This window comes from Squalius cephalus, assembly GCF_949319135.1.
Source record: "Squalius cephalus genome assembly, chromosome: 8".
Classification (NCBI taxonomy): domain Eukaryota; kingdom Metazoa; phylum Chordata; class Actinopteri; order Cypriniformes; family Leuciscidae; genus Squalius; species Squalius cephalus.
Genome location: NC_137129.1, coordinates 27,343,961 through 27,366,420, shown reverse-complemented (window position 1 = coordinate 27,366,420; position 22,460 = coordinate 27,343,961). Strand labels below are relative to the sequence as shown.

Here is a 22,460-nt window from a genome sequence, read left to right as displayed (position 1 = left end):
TAAATCACCCTGCATTTAGATCCTCGTCTTTGCCTGCATTTCTCAGCTACGTTACAGAACAACTGACCAAAATATGAATCTAGCAGGAAGTAATCAGGATCCTGTGAAAGTGCTTTGCAACATTTTTCAGGACAGCCAGTCTATCGAAAGGTATGTGGAGAAGTTTTTGGCTTGCTGTCATCTAGCACCATTAGATGACTCCAAGCTTATGGACCTTTTTTGGAGCGGGCTGGATGAGAACATCGCCCAAATGATGCTGGAGGATTATCCTGGCTGGACCCTGGCCCAATATATAAATATGGCTCTGCGGTTGTGTGTGTGTGTAGGGGGCTATACAGCCGAAGCTCCGTCAGCCATGGAGCGTGGCCCATCTCAGACCACACCATCAGCCAGCACAATTGCGTCCACTGGACCTGTCCGAGGGTGGAGAGGACTGGTGTCCAAGCTGGCCGATCTGCCACTGACATCTGCCCGAGCAGCCGATATCCAAGATTTTCACTGGTGTCAGCGCTCTCAACTCCCCAGGCCGCCATGCCAGAATCTCGTTCCACCGAGACCACCAAGCCAGAGACTGTTCACGTCACATCTGCCGAGCCAGAGACTGTTCACGTCACGTCTGCCGAGCCAGAGACTGTTCACGTCACATCTGCCGATCCAGAGACTGTTCACGTCACGTCTGCCGAGCCAGAGACTGTTCACGTCACGTCTGCCGATCCAAAGACTGTTCATATCACGTCTGCCGATCCAGAGACTGTTCGTGTCACATCTGCCGATCCAGTGTCTCCGGACAAGATGGCCGCACCGAGCCAGTGTCTCCCTGTGTATTTATAGCCCTTGTGTTTCACTTGTTACTTTGTCAGTTGTTGTATGTGTAATGGTTGCCTCTGTCTCTGTGATTCCCCTGGTTTTGTTCCTTTGTTCTTTGAGTTCTGTTCCCCGTTTTGTGTTACTATATTATATCGCCTGCATTTAGATCCTCGTCTTCACCTGCATTTCTCAGCTACGTTACAGGATGAAAAATCAAAATCAGATGAGTATTTAACATTTATTTCCTCAAAATTAAATACAGGCAAAAAACCAACCAGACAAAAAACTCAGTCTGGATGAAAGGCTGAATATAGTATTTTTAAACAGACATCTAACTTCCAAAGCCACAATTCCTCAAAATTAAATGCAGCCAAGAAACAAGCAGACAAGAATACGTGGCCTGAATGATAGACTGAATATTTTTCATTATGACAATAATTAATTCTACATTTACAATAAACTGCCAGGTGTCAGCTTTCAAATGAGATCATACTTGTGCTTTTAGTGCAAAGGGATCATGAACTGTATCTTTTTCAGTTTGGGTATGTCATTTCTGGGGATTTTTCAAAAGTGGGGTTGCAGGTTAACAGGTTAAGACCTTAATTGCAGCTGTAGTTGTGCTGTTTTTTGTATGTTAAAAAAAAATGCCTGATTATGTGATAAAATATTATGTTCAGTTAAATATGAAGACAATATGTTCACTAATAAGAGCTCTTAAAAACTCTAGTAACTACAGAATTTAGAAATTGGCCTATAGTTATTCATGTTTGTGGGATCTCCTTCTTTTAACACTGGATAATGAGCCTTTGTTATCCCATTGTTAAAAGGAGGCGATCTCACAAACATAAACTTTAAATAAAGTTCCAGAAAGTTTGGAACTTTATTTAAACAAAGCAAAACTGTTTAAAACTAGCAGCTGTTTAAAACTAATTTTTGATCCATATTTAGTTCATATTTAGTATATATTTCGCAGCAACAAACTGCTTTTTTAAGCAATCAAGCATTTTTCTTTATCTAACATTTTTATGGAAATATCCATTATGAATTAAGCTCTGCAGCCTTTTATGCCCCTGATACATAATCAATATTTTTTTCAGAACTACAAAGGCTTATTTGTTGCAAGTTGTTTCATTTAAAAAAAATAAAATAATAATAATAATAAAACTATCAGCTTTAACATGCCATTTTTTGAGAGCAGCATTTTATAATGAAGTGAGCCCTTCATAAAAATTCTTCCAGGCACATTCCATATCTGGAATCAACAAAATCTTCTCCCAATCAAACCGAACAAGATCATTAACAAAACCTAGTTCAATAATTTGAGACGCCGCCTGGTAATAACACAAGGTTTTGTTCAAAGTAATTTTGCATTTCTAACTATTGCAACAGCACAATGATCACTAATATCATGTGCATAAACAGATTCTACTGAATATCTATGGAATTATGCTGCGTTCCAGGCAGGTTTTTGAGCACGTAAATCACGACTTCAAACCACTACTCACGACTTCGTAGCGTTCCAGGCCAGTCACGCCAAACTACCTGAGCGCAAGGAATTGTGGTAGCTAGATGTAAACAAACCAGCATGGCGGACCTTACGGGGCTTATGCCCATTTGTAATAATTTCTGTCGCCAAATGTGCTTACTCCTTGTTTATTTGAGGGAAACGGAGGAGGAAAAACGGCGCATAAGGCAAGATAAGCTGTTATACCTTTTATTTAACTTTATTTGTATATTTGGAAATTTATTTGGTATTAATTTTTCCTTGCACTCAATGGACTGAAAACTAGTTAACGCTAGAATAGCTGCTGATAATGCATAACATTTGCGGATAAATAACGTTAGAGCAATACCTTATTTTAATAAACGATTTGGCCCTTCTCTTACGTTAGAGAAACCTTACATCTGAAGGCACCTGACCACCAGTTTATGAGCATGACCCAGCAATGTGAATGTGAGAACTAGAAGTTTTTTCTGCTTCAACTGTTCTCTCTGTCAGTCTCTCTCTCTCTCTCTCTCTCTCTCTCTCTCTCACACACACACACACACACACACACACACACACACACACACACACACACAATCACTCACCAATATCCTACACACAGTTCAGTGAAGACCAATAATTCAATATCCTACAGTGAAATGTCATGAATGGCCTAGCTCCTGAAGGATAATCCCATTATTAAGATTTTGTTATTCATTCATTAAGCCTGTTTTAACTTAATTTTAACTTAATTTTCAGAAATGCTATTGCTCAATTTTTCCTGACACAGACAACGATTTTGAAGACTGGCACAGAATGGGAGCTTCTGTTCCATATGGATGAGCAGACATTTTACCGCCATCTCCGGGTCACCCATTCGCAGTTTGTCTACCTCACTGAGGTGCTGAGACAGCATGGTCTGAAAGGGGACCAGCATGATGGAGGTGTTAAGATTCCTCTCAAGCAAAAGGTAGGCCTATGCCCTGATTAAAGACTGGTTGTTTGAAAATGCTGCCGTTTTAATAGCCTTACCACAATTAAATACATCATATACATTTCTCCCTTTGTGATAATTTGTTGAGTGTCTGGGATAAATTCTCTGTTTACAGGTTGCACTCTTTCTCTGGTACATGGCAAACCAGAATAGCTTTCGAGAAATCTCAGACAAGTTCAATTTGTCCCAATCATCTGCACACAGGTAGAAAGTTTAGGTGTTTTCATTGCTGCTAGAAAACCGATTAACAGACTGATGCTAGAATTGAAGAATAAACAGTTTGAAATATCCTGATTGATAATGAATTGTGTTATGCTCATAAAAACTCATATTTTCAGTGCTATTCTAATCTGTTGTATCCTATTTTACAGATGTGTGGTTGAAGTGCTGAGAACCTTTTGCACTATGGTTCCAACTTTTGTCAGCTGGTTCACCGAGTGTGAAAAGATGTTAACCTCTGCTGCCTTCAGGGCGATGTGTGGCATTGACTGCATCATAGGTACATTATGATAGCTTTTACTCATCCCCAGGGGATAGGGACAATTTAAGTTTTCACAACTGCAAGGTATACACAGCAGACATGGCATTGTACAGGGTAACAAAACTACTAACATGTCATTACAGTGCACACTGTTACAGATATGCTCAGACACACTATAGGGCACACATAGCAGCACTCGAAGAGGGTGGTGCAAATGTGCATCAAAATCATAACTTCTACCGTGTTCATCAACTCGCACTGCCCCTTCCAAATTAATAAAGATATTTAAGATTTAAAAACTGAGAGCATTAATATACAGAGCATACTCAGAGCATTAATATTCACTGTATTATAGGATCAGTCAATAAAAAATTACCACTAGTCAAATTGTATATCTGTCATAAACTGTGCATTGTTATTGTGTATTGCAGGTGCCATAGATGGATGCCACATAAAAATACAGCGGCCACCTGTCAGAGGAGGGGACTACCTGAATAGAAAAGGCTACTATTCTGTAGTCCTCCAGAGTATTGTGGATGGAAAAGGGAGGTTTCGGGACATCTTTGTAGGAGCACCAGGTAATTGTATATTGAATCCTGTAACTGTCATGCACCAATATACCACAAGCACATTCCTTCGAGGCAAAGCATACACAGCAATAAACCACTTCTGATATTCAGGCAGGGTACATGACTCCAGGATCCTCAGGAAATCGACCTTCTTCGCGAGATGGGCAGAAAAAATGGGGAGGTGAGTATTTTGTAGCGTCTTGGAGAAGACTGATGCTATGTGTATACAAGTATGTAATTTTCAGTACCCTCTGTATAGGCTGGATGAGAACATTTAGCTTAAAACCCACAATTGCATTGGTCTGTCCTCCTCCTCTTCTACCAATGTCAGTCTTCTAGAATAAACAAATTATTTTGTTATACAAGTATGTAATTTGCACTACCCCCTGTATAGGCTCTGTGCACAGCTGCAGTCTTGACAGAAATGTCCTAATTACTCCTGAAATTGGTGTCTCAGTTTGCCCACCTTTCTATCAAAACTGCTCACAATACATCCAGAAGCCCACTTTCTTCAAATGTTCTAGCTGCTCTGAAAAAATTGACATTTCTCACCCTGGGAATCTGACTTCTTATCTTAAGGTACATGCTACTCGGCGACAGCGCCTACATTAGTCGCGAATACCCGTTTATTATCACACCAAAGCGGGACAATGGTGCCCTGACCACCCAGGACCAGCAGAGGAACACACAGATCTGCAAAGGACGTGTTGTGGTGGAACAAGCTTTTGGCAGGTAAGTAACTGCCCATAGGGCAGAGCCTATCTCCTGTTTCCTGGTGTGTGAGCTGACTTTGTGTACTGTAATCTTTTGGCAGGCTCAAATGCAAGTGGAGGAGAATGAGAGATCTGCAAAACACCAGGCTGGATGTGGTGGTCATGCTGATCATGTCAGCCTGCATGCTCCACAAACTCTGCACCGGACCTACAGACATGTGCAAAGACCATCCCACTGGGTGCCCTCGTCATGAGGATGAGAACATTTAAAGAGTTAATTTACAAAAACAGATCTACTTTTTTGCAAGTTGTCTTTTGATGCACATTCAAGGCAATTGTTCTTAGAATTAAATATTTGTTTGTTGTACCAGGTTGACAACTTCAGTTGCTTTATTTCACTATTTTGTTCTTAAAGATGTGTTTTTGTACTTGATGTTATTTACATTTCTCAAATTTTACCCACTGAATACAGTGTATACAGTGTTGCAGTAGTGTGTCTCTGTTAATTTTTCTGGCAGCAATGGATTAAAGAGTAATCACTGTACTAGCAGCGATGTTGTAATGTCTACTTGACCATCTCATGGATGATGCTTGGGGCTGTTAAGGCACATGGACATATAGGTATTATTATGGGGCATTGTGCATTTATCAAACAGCAAAATAGACAATAACTGCAAATATATGAAGACAAAACTATATTTATTAATGACAACAATTTAAAATGTTTAAAACACAAGTGGAACAATGCTACAAAAATATAATCGAATGAACAGAATACATTAACACTACAATAGCCTTTTGTGAGAAAGAGAGGGGAGAGGAGGGTGTGTAAAGGAAGAATGCTTATGTGAGGATGTGTGAAGTAATTGAGGGCCTTCTAGGCAATCAGAACAGCCACAGAAGATACAAACGGGATTTGCTTCTATTGCTTACTGAGATACTCTCTCATTAAATTCTCAAATGAGATCCGCTGAGCTCTCATTTCCTCAAGTATTTCATCGTGTCTCCTCTGGCTAGCTTGTTCTGACTCCTGGATAACATCTACAAGTTGGTTTGCCGGTGCCCTAGTCCTCCTAAGTCTACGTGTGTTTGGTGTCCGTGTACCCCCTGCTCTGCTGGTACCTGCACAATTCTCTGGAGAAACATCCGATGCGCTTGATTGCTGTCCCTGTTCCCCCCCTGCACCCAGCACCTCCGGCCTACAGACATTTAGGCCCCCCTCATTATCTCCCACAACTGGGAATTCAATTTCATGCTGCCCTCCTAAAAGTGAATCCATCTGATCAAAAAACTTGAACCGAACTACCCCTCTCCCTGTGCTATTATTATTGTCCTTGACACCTTTGTAGCCATCGACAAGGGTCTGCCATTTGTGGGCCACTTTGGCTGGAGAGAAAACCAGGCCAAATTTGGCAGTCAGCCTACTGGCCATTTCCTCCCACAACTTTTTTTCCCCCCCCTTTCCCCTCTTGATTCTGGTGTTGAGCTCCTGCAGGCTCTGAGGGAGCTCATTGCCATCAGACTCCAGGTTTTCCCTGTGAGAGGTTAATCATTGAAACAATGAGAATGTCTGACTCGATTAAATCATTTTTTATCATTTAGTTAATTAGTTCAGCCACCAAAAAATTAACACTATGCCTTTCAGATGGAAACTTCTCTTACATTATGGATGCATGTTTATATATATATATATATATATATATATATATATATATATATAGTTCTATAGTTCCTGTCATACCACAGCATGAGACTGTCTTTTTCCAGAAAAGTAAATGCATGATTTGTTCTTATGAAAACTGACTAACAGGTCTATATCTTTCATTTGATTATGATGCAGTGGAATCCTCTTATAGTGAGCACATCCATACAGGTGAAATTGATCACTATAAATGGTTAGATAAGCAGAATTCAAGCATGTGTATAGAAATGATTCTGACATAAGATCACTACACATGGATGATCACAACAAGCTGGTTCCACTGCATGAACTTATCTTATCTATTACGTGCCTCATCAGCTCGATGAGAAACCGGGTGCTCTCCACAGTGAATACGGTCTCCTGCCCTGACTGTGATAGACTGCTGGGGCCTGGGTCTGACTGGGATCCAGTACTGCTGGGGCCTGACTGGGACTCGCCTGACTCTCCCTCCACACACAAGCTTTGTGACTCCAAAAATGGCTGGCTGCCATTGTTCGCTCCTTAATCAAGAATGAAATGTATTTGTCTATGTCAAGAACAGCATGCAATTGGATATAACGGCACAGCTTTTAACTATAACTGGCAACAATATGCTGACAATACAATACAATGGGATCCTCTTATAGCGATTATGTCCACCCGATTTTGTGCCTTTTTAATATAAATGGATGACTACTATAGCCAAATTTAAGTAAGTATATAGGAATGATTCTTTCCCAAGCTTTTGGATCACTATAAACAGAGGATCACTTTTAATTGTGAACACTTTAAGCAGTTACCATTGTGATTTCAAGTCCTTGACAAAACATACCAGGTGGAAGTTGTAGAAATACCCTTACAGTATGGCCTTCATCCAAAAAGTATAACCCCTGGGGTGACTGGTATAGGGGAGTCAACAGGGGTTGGGTTCTGTCCACATCGAGAAATCCCTGCATCTCCTCATCTAGATATACTGTGTTCGAATGGAAGCTGATTTCAGTACAGCAGATGTACATGGATTGTACTTTTGATGATAAAAGCATGAGCTCAAGCTAGCTAAACACTGTATGCCAATTTCGCTATGCTGAGAAATTGTACGTTACATATATTTTTTTTTTTTTCATAAGCATGATCAATGCTGTCAAGTTCAGGTTTACGTCACCTTAACATTTCCATGCGGCAATACACTTTCACGACATACTTATTGTTTTAGACACATAACATTGTAATACATAATCATATGTGTATTATTATCATTATTATTATATTATTATTATTAATTTGACTGCAACGTTATATTGTCCTAAAGTATATTCTCACCGTGTACCGCCTGCAGAAACACTGCATCCGTAGGGGCTGCCATTGTTGTTTTGGTTTCGCGGGCTATGTGACGTCAGAGCTCGTAACTGGGAGTACATCGATCTAGTACGAGTTCACGGGTGGGAAGTCACGGGTTTGACTGCCGTTCCAGTGCACTTTCACGGGTATAAGGTTGGAAAAACACGGGTTACAGGTTGCCTGGAACGTGGCATTATTATTGTGCCAATAAAAATGAACGTAGCTTTTCAAGAAACTAATGAAACTATAAATTGAAACTAAATAAATGATCTCTAAAACTGAAAAAGAATAAATAGCAGGCAATTTTTTTTTACTTCGTTTTTAATACACTGCATGTTTTGCTAACTATTTCTCATATTTCAATCGCTGATCTGAACTTACAAATGCGCTTCCAGAGTTTTCATTTACGCTTCTGAAGTTCTCTTACAAGAGTTTCTCTCGTATTGCGTAAGTTGCTTACGCATCGGGAAAGTCTTCTTTCTTCGAGATCTGAAGCCAAAAATTATCCTTAATTTTGTATTCATTGTCAACGCAGTGCGGCAGCCGGCAGACCTAGGCAGGCTGTATAAGCGTGCTCATTGGCTGCCCGGCGGCAACTGCTTAAGCCTATCAGTGAGCACTCTGAAACGTGGCCTCCACACCCTTCTAACCGTCAGAATGGGTGTGGCCAGCGTGTATATAACCAGTGCTCACAGGCTAAATATCTGATTTTCTTGTCTTCAGCGAAGCTCTTCGCATCGCTGGATCTTGAGAGCCGCCGCCGTTGAAACCAGCGACCAGCAAGCCGAGGACAGTGCCTGAAGAAGCCGGCCGCCTTCGCCGCCTTCAGCCTTCCGTGCCTGCTACGCTATCCGAGGCGCTACGCTAGACGAGGCGCGTAGAAGCTCGCCGGATCCTCTCCCTCGAGCTTCTCTCTCGCCTTCCCCGCCCCCCCTCCCGGCCGCGCAGCCGCCGGCTCCCTCCCGCGCCGCCGCCGTTTCAGGGGATGAGGCGGACGAGTTTGATGAACGCGCCGCGGACAGCTGTTCCATCCTGGCCTCTGACAGCGAGGACTGGTCTACTGCCTCCTCTTCAGTCCAGGATTCGGGTCGTACTCGAGCGGGCGAGGACGCGGAACTGTTACGCCTCCTCACGCGAGCTGTTGAACAGCTGGGCCTTGATTGGTCTCCTCCTGAGGAGCCAGCACCGAACAGACTCGACGGCTGCTTCCTTCATCATCGCCGCCGACAGCCAGCGTCCAGAACCGCACCCTTCCTGCCTGAGCTTCACAGCGAGCTCTCTAAATCGTGGAATGCTCCATTCTCCGCGAGAGTTTCTTCACACGCCTCATCGACGCTCTCACAGGTTGACGGCGCCGCTGAGAAGGGGTATAATGCCATTCCCCCCGTGGAAGAGGCGGTCGCAGCGCACCTTTGCCCGCCCTCTGGTTGGCGCTCAAAGGCTGCCCTCCCGTCTAAGGCTTGCAGGACCACATCAGCCCTCGTCGGCTGCGCTTTCGCCGCCGCTGGACAGGCTGCATCTGCACTCCACTCTATGGCCGTACTGCAGATTCTCCCAGCTAACCTCCTCCGTGATCTGGACGAGAAGGGTTCGGAGTCTGCTTCCATCACGGATTTGAGGAGCGCGACGGACCTCTCCCTTCGCGCCACGAAATCCGCTGCCCAGGCCATTGGACGGTGCATGGCCTCTCTGACTGTCACAGAGAGGCATCTTTGGCTCACGCTCGCGGATATGAGGGAGTCTGAGCGCGCGGCGTTCCTTAACGTCCCCCTCTCCCCCACCGGCCTGTTCGGCCCAGCGGTAAACGGGATCGTGGACAGCTTTTCGGAGGTTCAGAAGACCACACAGGCGATGAATTTGTTTCTGCCTCGGCGCTCCAGGCCTGCTGCACGCCGTCCTCGTGACCAGCCTGCGCAAAGCTCTGCCCAGCGCCGCATCAGGCCGCCTCCTCCCCGGGGACCCCGGCAGAGGATCGCGGTGAAGCCTGAGCCTGCAAAAACCTCCTAGCCCGAGGAAAGAAGCGACGATCGTGTCCCGCCGCGGCCGGACCATCGTCAAAGCTTCACGCTCTGTCAGTCCCCGTTGCCACGGTTACTGCAGACACTCATCTGGCAGCCAACGAGCCGGTGAATTCACCCTCTCGCCTGCACACAACCGCCGTTTTCACGGCGACCCAGAGAAATCTCGAAAAGAGCATTATGCCTGGTCGCGCGACTCGCGCTGTATGTGTTTCAAATGCAGTAAATGTGCCCACTTATCTGTGTTCACCTCTGCACACAAGCACCATAAACCCCGTGTTTCTCACAGAGCCCGCTCGCATAAAGCAGGCAGAAGCCGCTCGAGCGTTAAAAGTAGGTCACGTGTCCACCCCGCTGTGCCCACACCTACTCACTGCCCACTCTGTTACACAACCCCTCATGACCGGTCATGTTATAAATACAGATGCTGTGCCCGCTCCCACGCGCTCACACATCCTCTCGAATACTTCGCCCCCGACGCCGCTTTCAAGCGTCGTGCCTCACACTGTATGTTCCCCGTCCAAAGCCACCGGGACGCTGTGTGTAAAACGGCCAGTAATCGCTGCTTGCGACCCGCCGTATCTAAGCACCGAGAGCGCGCACGCCGCGCCCGCCCCTCCGTTTCGAGCTCTCGAGCCCGCGATCAGCGGCGATCAGAGCCCGGAGGCCATTCTGCCCCTGGCTGTACACGCGAAAGCGTGGGAAGCTATTCCAGGCGCTTCAGAATGGGTGCTGAGCACAGTAAAACAGGGCTATACTCTGCAGTTCGCTCGCCGCCCTCCGCGCTTTCAAGCGCGTATCGAGACCAGAGTGAATGGGGAAGTAGCACATCTACTTCGAGCAGAATTAGCTACACTTCTGTGCAAAAGGGCTATAGAACCGGTTTCCCCTTCTATGAGCGAGTCGGGCTTTTACAGCCGTTATTTCCTCGTTCCCAAGAAGGACGGAGCTGTCAGACCAATTTTGGATCTGAGACGTTTGAACAAGGCTCTTATGAGAAGACCGTTCAAAATGCTCACAACCAGACAAATTCTCGCGCAGATTCGCCCGAGGGACTGGTTTATATCTCTCGATCTAAAAGACGCGTACTTTCAGATCCAGATAATACCCCGTCACAGGCCATTCTTGAGATTCGCCTTCGACGGTCAGGTATATCAGTACACCGTCCTGCCGTTCGGCCTGTCATTGGCACCCCGTACATTTACGAAGTGCATGGACACGGCTCTCGCTCCCCTGAGGGGTCGGGGAATGCGAATTCTGAACTACTTGGATGATTGGCTGATTCTAGCACAGTCAGAGGCCGAACTCATCGCCCACAGAACAGTGCTTCTAAGCCACTTGGACAGTCTGGGGCTTACGGTCAACTGGACCAAGAGCTCGCTAGTGCCCAGTCAATCAACCTCTTTTCTGGGTTTGGATCTGGACACTGTGGCAATGACGGCCCGCCTGTCGACACAGCGCGCGCTGCATTCGACGCCTGGCCGCGTACTTCCGGCCGGGCAGCACCGCACCTCTCAAAACATTTCAGAGGTTGCTGGGTTGTATGGCCTCAGCTGCAGCAGTGCTTCAGCTGGGTCTCTTACGAATGCGCCCGCTACAACGCTGGCTGAATGCCCGAGTGCCTCACAGAGCCTGGGCTTCCGGCGGCATCCGAATCAGAGTGACTCAGAGCTGCGTTTCAGCACTGAAGCCCTGGTTAGCGGCCGACTGGTACCAGCGGGGAGTGACAATGGGAGCCATCTCACACCGCAAAGTTATCTCGACGGACGCTTCCACCTCAGGTTGGGGCGCTCTTTTCGAGGGCAAACCGTTTTTTGGCCTGTGGTCAGACCAGGAAAAATGCCTCCACATAAACTGTTTGGAGACGATAGCGGTCGAGAACGCGCTCAAGCGCTTCCTCCCATTCATACAGGATCACCATGTGCTAGTCCTATGTGAACCGACAGGGCGGTGTCAGATCCAGGAATCTGTGCAAGCTGACAGAACGCCTTCTCGTGTGGGCTTACCGCTCGTTGCGCTCGCTGAGAGCCGCGCACGTGCCGGGCCACCTGAATGTCGGCCCAGACAGGCTGTCCAGGGACAACATGGAGAATGGTCCCTGCACCCCCAGACAGTCCAGTTTCTCTGGCGCCTATTCGGCAGAGCGGAGATCGACCTCTTTGCGTCGAAAGACAACGCTCACTGCCCGAAATTTTTCTCGAAAAGCGAGGACGCGCTGTCCCAGACATGGCCCAGCCTCCCGCTGTATGCTTTTCCTCCGATCTCCCTGTTGCCACAGGTCATTTCGAGGATCAGAGAAACGCACCACTCAGTGCTTCTTATAGCCCCGCGCTGGGAGAACCAAACTTGGTACCTAGAGCTACTGAGGCTGTCGCACTCATCCCCATGGCCGATCCCGGTGAGAAAGGATCTCCTCTCCCAAGCCGGTGGATCGATCTGGCATCCCCATCCAGAGCGTTGGTCTCTGCATGCATGGGTGATCAACGGATACCCGTTGACCTGCCAGAAGGGGTCGTGAACACGATCACACAGTCTAGAGCCCCCTCTACGAGACGGCTCTACGCGTCTAAATGGTCGGTGTTTTCTAAATGGTGCGCTACTAAGAGCTTGGATCCACGCGCATGCGGGGTCCCGCGGGTGCTCTCCTTCCTAAAAGAGCTGTTGGAAAAGGGCAGGTCCCCTTCCACGCTCAAAGTGTATGTGGCGGCTATTGCAGCGTTCGCTGAGACGACGCGCGGCCGGGCAATAGGAAGGAACGAGCTCATTATCCGCTTCCTCAGAGGAGCTAGACGGATGAATCCCCCGCGGCCCCCCTCGGTTCCTATTTGGGATCTGTCCTTGGTCCTGGAGGCCCTGAAGGCTTTTCCCTTTGAACCGCTCGAATCCGTGGATTTAAAGTACCTGTCGCTTAAAACCGTTTTTCTGATAGCTCTGTCTTCAGTTAAACGTGTGGGGGATTTGCACGCGCTATCTGTTAGCCGTGCGGGGGATTTGTACGCGCTATCTGTTAGCCCTGCATGTCTTGAGTTCGGACCGAACGACTCGAAAGTCATTCTCAGACCGAGACACGGTTACTTCCCCAAAGCGATTGGAACCCCTTTTAGGGCACAAGTCATTTCCCTTTCGGCTCTGCCAGCATCCGATAATGGGGACAGTGATAACCTCCTATGCCCTGTCCGGGCGCTGAGAGTTTACATCACGCGCTCCGCCGCTTTCAGGCGTTCAGAGCAGCTCTTTGTTTCCTTCGGCGGACGCACCAAGGGTCTCGCCGCCTCGAAACAGAGCCTGTCCAGGTGGATAGTGGACGCGATTGCAGCAGCTTATGCCTCCAAACACCTGCAGTGCCCTCTGGGTATCAGAGCCCACTCTACTATAGGCATGGCCTCTTCGTGGGCCTGGTCCAGCGGAATTTCTATCCACGATATTTGTATTGCGGCGGGCTGGGCCTCCCCATCGACATTCGTGAGGTTTTATAACCTGGAAGTTCCCGCCTTACAGGCAAAATTACTGTCAGTATAAGTGACATATATGCTCTGCCCAGTCTCTCATGTGCAGACTACGTTCACATGCTGGTGATATTTCTGGTATGATACTTAGGGTGAAGTGTTTTATACTCAGACCGGCTGGACCGCTCTGTTTCTCATTCCCCTTTACGCGCTGTTTACCGGAGCTGGCCCGCGCTGCTGGCCGCCCGTATTCCACTCTGTGGCGCGGGGGTCTATTCTCTTCATGAAAGACCGACTATGTCGCTCTTTTCTTACCCTAATAAGTGCTTATGTACTGTGTGGGCTCGCTCTGCCGGCCCTACTGTTTTGCACTGTTATATGCTTATAGACCGGCCGCGCCGCTCTATTTTATATACTGAGTGAAGTGCTTTGTACTGTGTTGGCCCGTCTCTCCGACCGGCCACCTATTCCAGCAGAATGTTTTCCCCGGTCTCCCTGGGATTCATGGGCTGGATGCTCGGCGCACACGGCGTTGACAAAGGGTTCCCGATGCGTAAGCAACTTACGCAATACGAGAGAACCTCTCGTAAGAGAACGTACTCGGTTACCTAATGTAACCTCGGTTCTCTCTAGAAGAGGGAACGAGTATTGCGTAACCTGCCGTGTCGCGCCACGAGCTTTTGCGCTTCAGACTGCGAAAACCAGATATTTAGCCTGTGATCACTGGTTATATACACGCTGGCCACACCCATTCTGACGGTTAGCTCATTGGAGGCCACGTTTCAGAGTGCTCACTGATAGGCTTAAGCAGTTGCCGCCAGGCAGCCAATGAGCACGCTTATACAGCCTGCCTAGGTCTGCCGGCTGCCACTGCGTTGACAATGAATACAAAATTAAGGATAATTTTTGGCTTCAGATCTCGAAGAAAGAAGACTTTCCCGATGCGTAAGCAACTTACGCAATACTCGTTCCCTCTTCTAGAGAGAACCGAGGTTACATTAGGTAACCGAGTACGTTTTCGTTTACGCTCCCTGAGTTGTCGTTCGCCGTTCTGACACATTTCTCTCGTGGGGGCGGGGCTAGTAGCAGTGTGTTCTCATTGGTTACTGAGCTTTTGATTGACAGCTTCGTGACCTGGAAGTGAAGACGTCAGTGGTGTGTGTTTATGTGTGGATGTGAGCGTCTGTAATCGCAGCTTTCTATTTCATTTTAGTTATATTAAGTTTATATCTGTATTTATTTGCTGCTACACTATATTGTTGAGATGATTTCTTATAGAAGGAACAGTACAGACGAATGATATTTATCATTAGTCATCGTCGCTATATCAGGAGGATACTGGATAACGTTAGCCTACTCGTGGTAAGTTTGATTTTTTTTTTTTTTTCATTAATACTATACTAATACTATTTATAATACTGGCTTTTTTCCGGTGGAGAAGCATTTTAGAGCTCAGTGAGAGCCCATAACATTATACAGCTGTCTGTGTTGTCTTGATTTAACTGTTAGCCCAATCATTACATGACTTGTTTATCTACATTCGGTTACAGTCTTCGATTAGATCATATTTGCTTCGATTAGATCATATTTCCCCCCAGCCACCCCAAACAACATTGGGCCGATGCCATAGGACCAGAGCGCTGTCAATCACTGCCTGATTCAACTTTGGCAATGTAAAGCCTTTTTACCATGCCAATAAAGCTATTTAAACCTGAATTTCTCAATTGCTGATTAATTTGCGATGCAAAGTTTTTGAAAGAGGAGAGACACGACTTGACCACAGACCACGTCTCTGTTCGTAATATGTAAACACTCAATTATTTTGAAGTATCGCCCTAGTTGCAATATTTATTCTGATTACCTTTGTGTGATAAAGATGACTGATAAAGCTATTATATGTATCTCGTATGAGTAACAAAATGATTTTTCTGTCCATATTTGACTAATAATAATGAAAAAAAGTGCACTTCAAATGAACATTTCTGAGAATTTTTTTTAATCTTTAATAGTCTTTAATAATAATATATGTCCAAATAAAAAACTTAATACATGCAAGTAATTATTACTGAAAACATCCAGCAACTAGGGAATATACAGCCATATGTTTATATATAGGGCAATACAGCCATCTACTGGTTACACAACAGTATTACAGATGATAAATGCTGCTTGACTCCGAGGTAAATATTTAGTACTGTAAAATCCCTTAAATATATAAGCAGTTTGTATTGTTAGATTATAATACATTTCCTCTCTCATTTTCCAGGGAGTGGAGCAACTTTTCCATAAACAAAATTCTGATGCTGACACAGAGGATGGAGTGATAGTACCAGAGGATCCACACTGTCCCTATCAGACAATAATCTTACTTTGTTCAGACACATCACCTTTGAATGACTGGGATCTTGATCTTCAGACACCTGATTTATTTTAATATAAACTAGCAAATATTTCAATTTCCTCTAGATTAAAACAAACATAGTTCACAAGTACACAAGAGGTTTCATTTTATTCTTATTAATCTATGCTGATCTTGGATTAGCATACCAACAGCATATGAATGTTGAGGGGATAGTTCACCCAAAAATACAATTCTCTCTTATTTTACTCACCCTCATGCTGTCCCAGATGCATTTTACTTTCTTTCTACAGATAAACACGAATTAAGATAGTAAGGAAAGTAATCCATCTCTGCGAGTCCTAAAGACACACAGTGAGCGTGACGGTATTCCATGCGACCTCAGTGGATTAATCAATGCCTTCTGAAGTCAAACAAAAGGCTAGATAAGAAAAATACTAATAATATGACTGTTTTAACTATTAAAAATCACTTCCGACCAACTGTCTTACGTACATGGGTTACAATCCACTTGTATTATGGACTCACAGAGATGGATTATTTCCTTAAAAATCTTTGTCTATGTTTATGTCAAGAAGAAAGTCATATACATCTAGGATGGCATGAAGGGGAGTAAATGATGAGAGAATGCTCATGTTTTGGGTGGACTATCCTTGCACTGCTTGTGTCCAGTCACTGCTTTGTTACTTGTACTGCAACAGGAACTGCTCAAAGAATCATTGCAACATTTAAAATGTATACTGTATGAATTTTTAAAATGTATTCTGTATTTGTAATTGTGCATTTTGTATAGTAATGTATATCATGAGAATACTGTGCATTACGTGTATATTATGCAGTTAATGTTTTGTGGATTCTGGTCTTTCCGGTCACAACATATCTTTGTGTGACATATGTAATGAAATGCCCTTTGAGGTCTGTATCATCTGACAGCAGGCCACGATTGTAATTTTCATATTGTTTAAATTCCTCTTATTTAAGTGATCATTAATTTTGATGGTGTAAACATATATCATGCTAACGATGAGTAGTGTGATGGCCATGGTTGCCAACCTTGATTACCTGGTTGAAGTTTGACTTTCTTGACGGCTGAATATATCACACACGTTTGCTAGTATTCTCTTTAAATTGTAACAGCTGAACCTAATCAGAGCCTACCATGCAAAATAATCATCATGAATAAACAAATATTCTCCGAAAACATTGGACACTACAATATTTTAAGTATTATATACAGTACTTTAATATGCAATTAAATCAAACCTGAATGGACTGCTCCTAAAAGCTTCTGCCAACTAAGTAGTAGCAGCAGGTAAATACAGATAGAATTAAAAAACAAACATAACTTAATATCACTAAAATGAAATAGAAAGCTGCGATTACAGACGCTCACATAAACACACCACTGACGTCTTCACGTCCAGGTCACGAAGCTGTCAATCAAAAACTCAGTAACCAATGAGAACACACTGCTACTAGCCCCGCCCCCACGAGAGAAATGTGTCAGAAAGGCGAACGAAAACTCTGGGAGCGTAAACGAAAACTTCAGAAGCGTAAATGAAAACTCTGGAAGCGCATTTGTAAGTTCAGATCAGCGATTGAAATATGAGAAATAGTTAGCAAAACATGCAGTGTATTAAAAACGAAGTCAAAAAATTTGCCTGCGATTTATTCTTTTTCAGTTTCAGAGATAATTTATTTAGTTTCAATTTATATTTTCATTAGTTTCTTGAAAAGTTACATTCATTTTTATTGGCACAATAATAATTCCATAAATATCTAGGAGGTACAAAGATAAAAAAGTTATATATCAGGATTTTAATTCAATTGAATTATTGAATAATAATAATAATAATAATAATAATAATAATAGTCGTAACTGTCATGATTCTGCACTCGTGTCCGTGATTTTCTTTAGTCTTGAGGCAGAATCATGACAGACCCGTGTTTTGTGTGCAAGCACATGGCCTTTTGTTTGTGCCATGTGCTTGTGTTGTCTCGTTCTCTTGCCCCGCCCCCTTGTTATCTCATCTTGTAATTATTAGATTGTTGCTTTCACCTGTGTTCCTGATTAGTTTGATCCCTATTTAATCCCCTTGTGTTTGCTGTCCTGTGTCGGTACATTGTCTATCCTTGTCTGATACCCCTGTGAGTTACCTGAAGAAAGTCTTGTCTAGTTAGAAGTTTTTGATCCTGTCTTTATTGTCTAAGTTTATCGTCTGAGTGTTAGTCTAGTGTTTTCTGTCTTTGTAGTTCATTCTGCCTTGTTTCACCCCCTCGTGGGTTTTGTTTTCCCCTTTTTGCCTATAATAAATCGTGTTTAGTGTACTTTGTCTGCGCCTGGGTTCTCCTTCCTCATCATCATAACAGAATGTACCGACCAACATTGAACCCAGCAGACAGTGTGTCTCTTCTCAAGTGGCAGTCGGAGCTCCGGGAACAATGGTGGTTGTCCTCTCCACCTTCTGCCAAGCTTCCTGTGATCCCAGAGGGTCGCGTCCTGGCCGTTATTGCCCTTGGTGATAAGGCTGGTTCCACTTCTTCTCCTGAGGCCTCTTCTGTTCCTATTGTTCTCCATGGTAAACGAGGGAGACGAGTTTCCTGGGATTCCCCGTCTGAGTCTTCCTCGACCGAGTCAGCGCTGCCCGAGAACGCCATCCCTGCTCCTGTTACGGTTCCAGCTGAACATCTCCAACTGGTCGCTAGCCCAGCTACAGATTCGGCTTCGCGTTCAAGGAGAAAGAAGAGGAGAAAGGGAGCCTCTCGCTCTTCATCTCTAGCTGTCCCAGGCGCTGTTCCAGAGCCCGCCCCTGCAAGCGCTGTTCCAGAGCCCGCCCCTGCAAGCGCTGTTCCAGAGCCCGCCCCTGCAAGCGCTGTTCCAGAGCCCGCCCCTGCAAGCGCTGTTCCAGAGCCCGCCCCTGCAAGCGCTGTTCCAGAGCCCGCCCCTGCAAGCGCTGTTCCAGAGCCCGCCCCTGCAAGCGCTGTTCCAGAGCCCGCCCCTGCAAGCGCTGTTCCAGAGCCCGCCACTGCAAGCGCTGTTCCAGAGCCCGCCACTGCAAGCGCTGTTCCAGAGCCCGCCACTGCAAGCGCTGTTCCAGAGCCCGCCACTGCAAGCGCTGTTCCAGAGCCCGCCACTGCAAGCGCTGTTCCAGAGCCCGCCACTGCAAGCGCTGTTCCAGAGCCCGCCACTGCAAGCGCTGTTCCAGAGCCCGCCACTGCAAGCGCTGTTCCAGAGCCCGCCACTGCAAGCGCTGTTCCAGAGCCCGCCACTGCAAGCGCTGTTCCAGAGCCCGCCACTGCAAGCGCTGTTCCAGAGCCCGCCACTGCAAGCGCTGTTCCAGAGCCCGCCACTGCAAGCGCTGTTCCAGAGCCCGCCACTGCAAGCGCTGTTCCAGAGCCCGCCACTGCAAGCGCTGTTCCAGAGCCCGCCACTGCAAGCGCTGTTCCAGAGCCCGCCACTGCAAGCGCTGTTCCAGAGCCCGCCACTGCAAGCGCTGTTCCAGAGCCCGCCACTGCAAGCGCTGTTCCCGAGCCCGCAGTCGTGTGTGCTGTAGAGAGAGCAGCGGCCGATTCAGCTGCTGAAGCTGTCTTGCGGTCGGTTTCTGCTTCTCAAAAGATGCCTGTCCTCGTTGTTGCCGATGCATTGTCTCAATACTTAAAACGTCTTGTCCAAATCCTTGAAGTCCCCGCCATGTCTTGTCCTGAGTCTGTGAGCGCCGTACCCCAGTCAGCTGCCGAGAGCACCGTACCCCAGTCAGCTGCCGAGAGCGCCGTACCCCAGTCAGCTGCAGCCAGTGTTGGTCTGAGGCCAGCCACTCAGAGCGCTGTTCCTAAGTCAGCCACCGCTTGCACTGTTCCTGCTATTGTGTCCAGTCCTGTCCCAGCAGATGTGTCCAGTCCTGTCCCAGCAGATGTGTCCGTTCCTGTCCCAGCAGATGTGTCCAGTCCTGTCCCAGCAGATGTGTCCAGTCCTGTCCCAGCAGATGTGTCCAGTCCTGTCCCAGCAGATGTGTCCAGTCCTGTCCCAGCAGATGTGTCCAGTCCTGTCCCAGCTGACAGGAGGATGTCTGTGTCCAGTCCTGTCCCAACTAATAGGAGGATGTCTGTGTCCAGTCCTGTCCCAACTAATGTGTCCAGCCCTGTCCCAACTGACTGGAGGATGTCTGTGTCCAGCCCTGTCCCAACTAATTTGTCCAGCCCTGTCCCAGCTAATGTGTCCAGCCCCGTACCAGCTGTCACCCGACCTCTGTTTGTTTCCCCGGACACCCCTGTCACCACTTCACCCCGGTCTGTTTCTCCTAAGACTGCTCCTCGTGTGTCCCCACCCAAACCTGCCCGGACCCGTTGCCCGCAGCCCACACCCTCATCCCGAAGACCCAAGACCCCTGACCCGCCTGTTCACCCTGGACTGCCCCCCAAGGACTTTGTGTTTCCCCCCAGTCCTCCCATCCACCCTGGACATTCCCCCATGAACTCTGTGTTGTCTCCACCTCCTCTGCCTTGTCTGTTGTTTTTGATTTTTCACCCCAACCCTGCAATTGTTTATTCATGTTTGCCGTTGTTAGTATTTGTCATGTTTTGTTGGTTCGTGTCTATGTCTCAGTCCGTCTTGTCCCGCGTTTGATGTTCCCTTGAGGAGCGTCTGGAAGCCGCTCCTTGAGGGAGGGGTTCTGTCATGATTCTGCACTCGTGTCCGTGATTTTCTTTAGTCTTGAGGCAGAATCATGACAGACCCGTGTTTTGTGTGCAAGCACATGGCCTTTTGTTTGTGCCATGTGCTTGTGTTGTCTCGTTCTCTTGCCCCGCCCCCTTGTTATCTCATCTTGTAATTATTAGATTGTTGCTTTCACCTGTGTTCCTGATTAGTTTGATCCCTATTTAATCCCCTTGTGTTTGCTGTCCTGTGTCGGTACATTGTCTATCCTTGTCTGATACCCCTGTGAGTTACCTGAAGAAAGTCTTGTCTAGTTAGAAGTTTTTGATCCTGTCTTTATTGTCTAAGTTTATCGTCTGAGTGTTAGTCTAGTGTTTTCTGTCTTTGTAGTTCATTCTGCCTTGTTTCACCCCCTCGTGGGTTTTGTTTTCCCCTTTTTGCCTATAATAAATCGTGTTTAGTGTACTTTGTCTGCGCCTGGGTTCTCCTTCCTCATCATCATAACAGTAACAATTACAATAGGGTTTCAGCGCTTTGCGCTGATATGACATTAAAAGGTTTTTTTGTTTTTGTTTTTTAAAGTAACACTGTCCAACCGCGACACCAGCAGGTAAAGTTACAGCGGGAGGCCGCATCTCTCTTGCCTCCCTTGAGCCCATTGAGTTTTAACAGACCCCCTAAAGCGTGTGGTGGGGGGTGATTAAGAATGAATGGGGGGAAGTCATGTGAGAGGAGGCAATGCCTCCATTTCAGTATGATTGGTTATGCTTGGCTATAATTGGTTCACACAATAAATCCCACCTCTTGTTTTTGTGCGAGTTCCGCATCCTCGAATCAGTCTGAATTAATAAATTATGGCATTAATGGGAAGACTAATTAAAAAGTAAATAAACAACTCATCATTACTTTGTCACATCAAAATAAAAATTGAACCTGAACTTGGACTGTGAAAACATGTTTTTTTTTGTTTTTTTTTACCAAGCTTGATGACAGAGGATTCGAAAATAAGTTTACTTTTAAAAAGCTGAACATCAGTTTGATTAAAATATTGTGTAAATTGTTACTGCCTTGAGTTATTATTTTGGGATAAATGTAAAAAAACATTTCAAACAATTATTCTTGAATTAGGTGTCATAGTTGGTTTTGTTTCATGTCTTTTTTTTTTTTTTGTAGTTTGGTTCTTGGTTCTTGTCATGTGACCTCCTTGCCCTCATGTGATCATGTCTTGTGCTTCCCTTGTCTTATGTGTCGTGCTCTCATTGGTTATTTTTGTCATGTGATCCCTATAGTCCTGGGGCACGTTCAAGTTCAAAACGGTGCGCAACGCTTTGCTACGGTTTCCAGGTTGCACGTCATGTTTCCTGGAAATGGCGTGCACCGGTGTGCAACGGGTTTGAGATACGTTTTCTCTTGTTTGGTGGGTGTGTCAGAACTGCAGTCCAATCAGCAGCAACATGTATATAAAGCACGCGGTATTAAAGTGAACTCGCACAATGGGTTCAATGAAAGTAATTTACAAATGTGTTCGATGCAACAACTGAGGATATTAGAAGACATGTTTGTCGTAAGTTTTATTGTAAAAATATAGGATATCAACATAATGATGTAGTTGTTTATATTTTTAACTTCATTGCAAGTGTATGACATTTGGTATAGAAATAAACATGGTAATTAAGTGATTTTCCTAAAAATGAGAGAAAATACAGGGTATTAAAACAGTATGAACTACAAATAAAGTCAGTATGTAAGGCTAAATAGATGTGTTTTAGTCTGAATTAGGTAAGATGTGTGCTTCCATTTCAGTTTCAGCAATCCCTTCACTCGATTGGGATGTTCTCTTTTGTTCTGGGCGGCAAGTGCAGTAACTGTAACATCGGGCATATTTTGTAGTATTAAAAACATATTTATACCGAC

The 22,460-nt window shown here is 45.7% G+C and overlaps 2 protein-coding genes across 11 annotated transcripts in view; one reads left to right on the top strand and one right to left on the bottom strand.

Moving 5' to 3' along the window:
• The window catches only part of thrb (thyroid hormone receptor beta), a 498,010-nt gene that overhangs the window by 76,635 nt on the left and 398,915 nt on the right, over positions 1-22,460 (bottom strand). The window lies entirely within an intron of this gene.
• LOC307163115 (putative nuclease HARBI1) lies at positions 3,087-5,598 on the top strand. Its single transcript, XM_079878997.1, has 7 exons — positions 3,087-3,263; positions 3,403-3,491; positions 3,659-3,786; positions 4,200-4,346; positions 4,449-4,518; positions 4,917-5,069; positions 5,152-5,598. Exons 1-7 carry the CDS (start codon positions 3,129-3,131, stop codon positions 5,318-5,320), a joined length of 891 nt encoding a protein of 296 aa, XP_079735123.1. The 5' UTR covers positions 3,087-3,128; the 3' UTR covers positions 5,321-5,598.

Excerpts from the sequence above, each read along its gene's own strand:
- LOC307163115 (XM_079878997.1), top strand. The coding sequence starts at position 3,129 with ATGGATGAGCAGACATTTTACCGCCATCTCCGGGTCACCCATTCGCAG. Across the intron at positions 4,347-4,448 it reads CATCTTTGTAGGAGCACCAG|GCAGGGTACATGACTCCAGG; the intron begins GTAATTGTATAT and ends TCTGATATTCAG. Across the intron at positions 4,519-4,916 it reads TGGGCAGAAAAAATGGGGAG|GTACATGCTACTCGGCGACA; the intron begins GTGAGTATTTTG and ends TCTTATCTTAAG.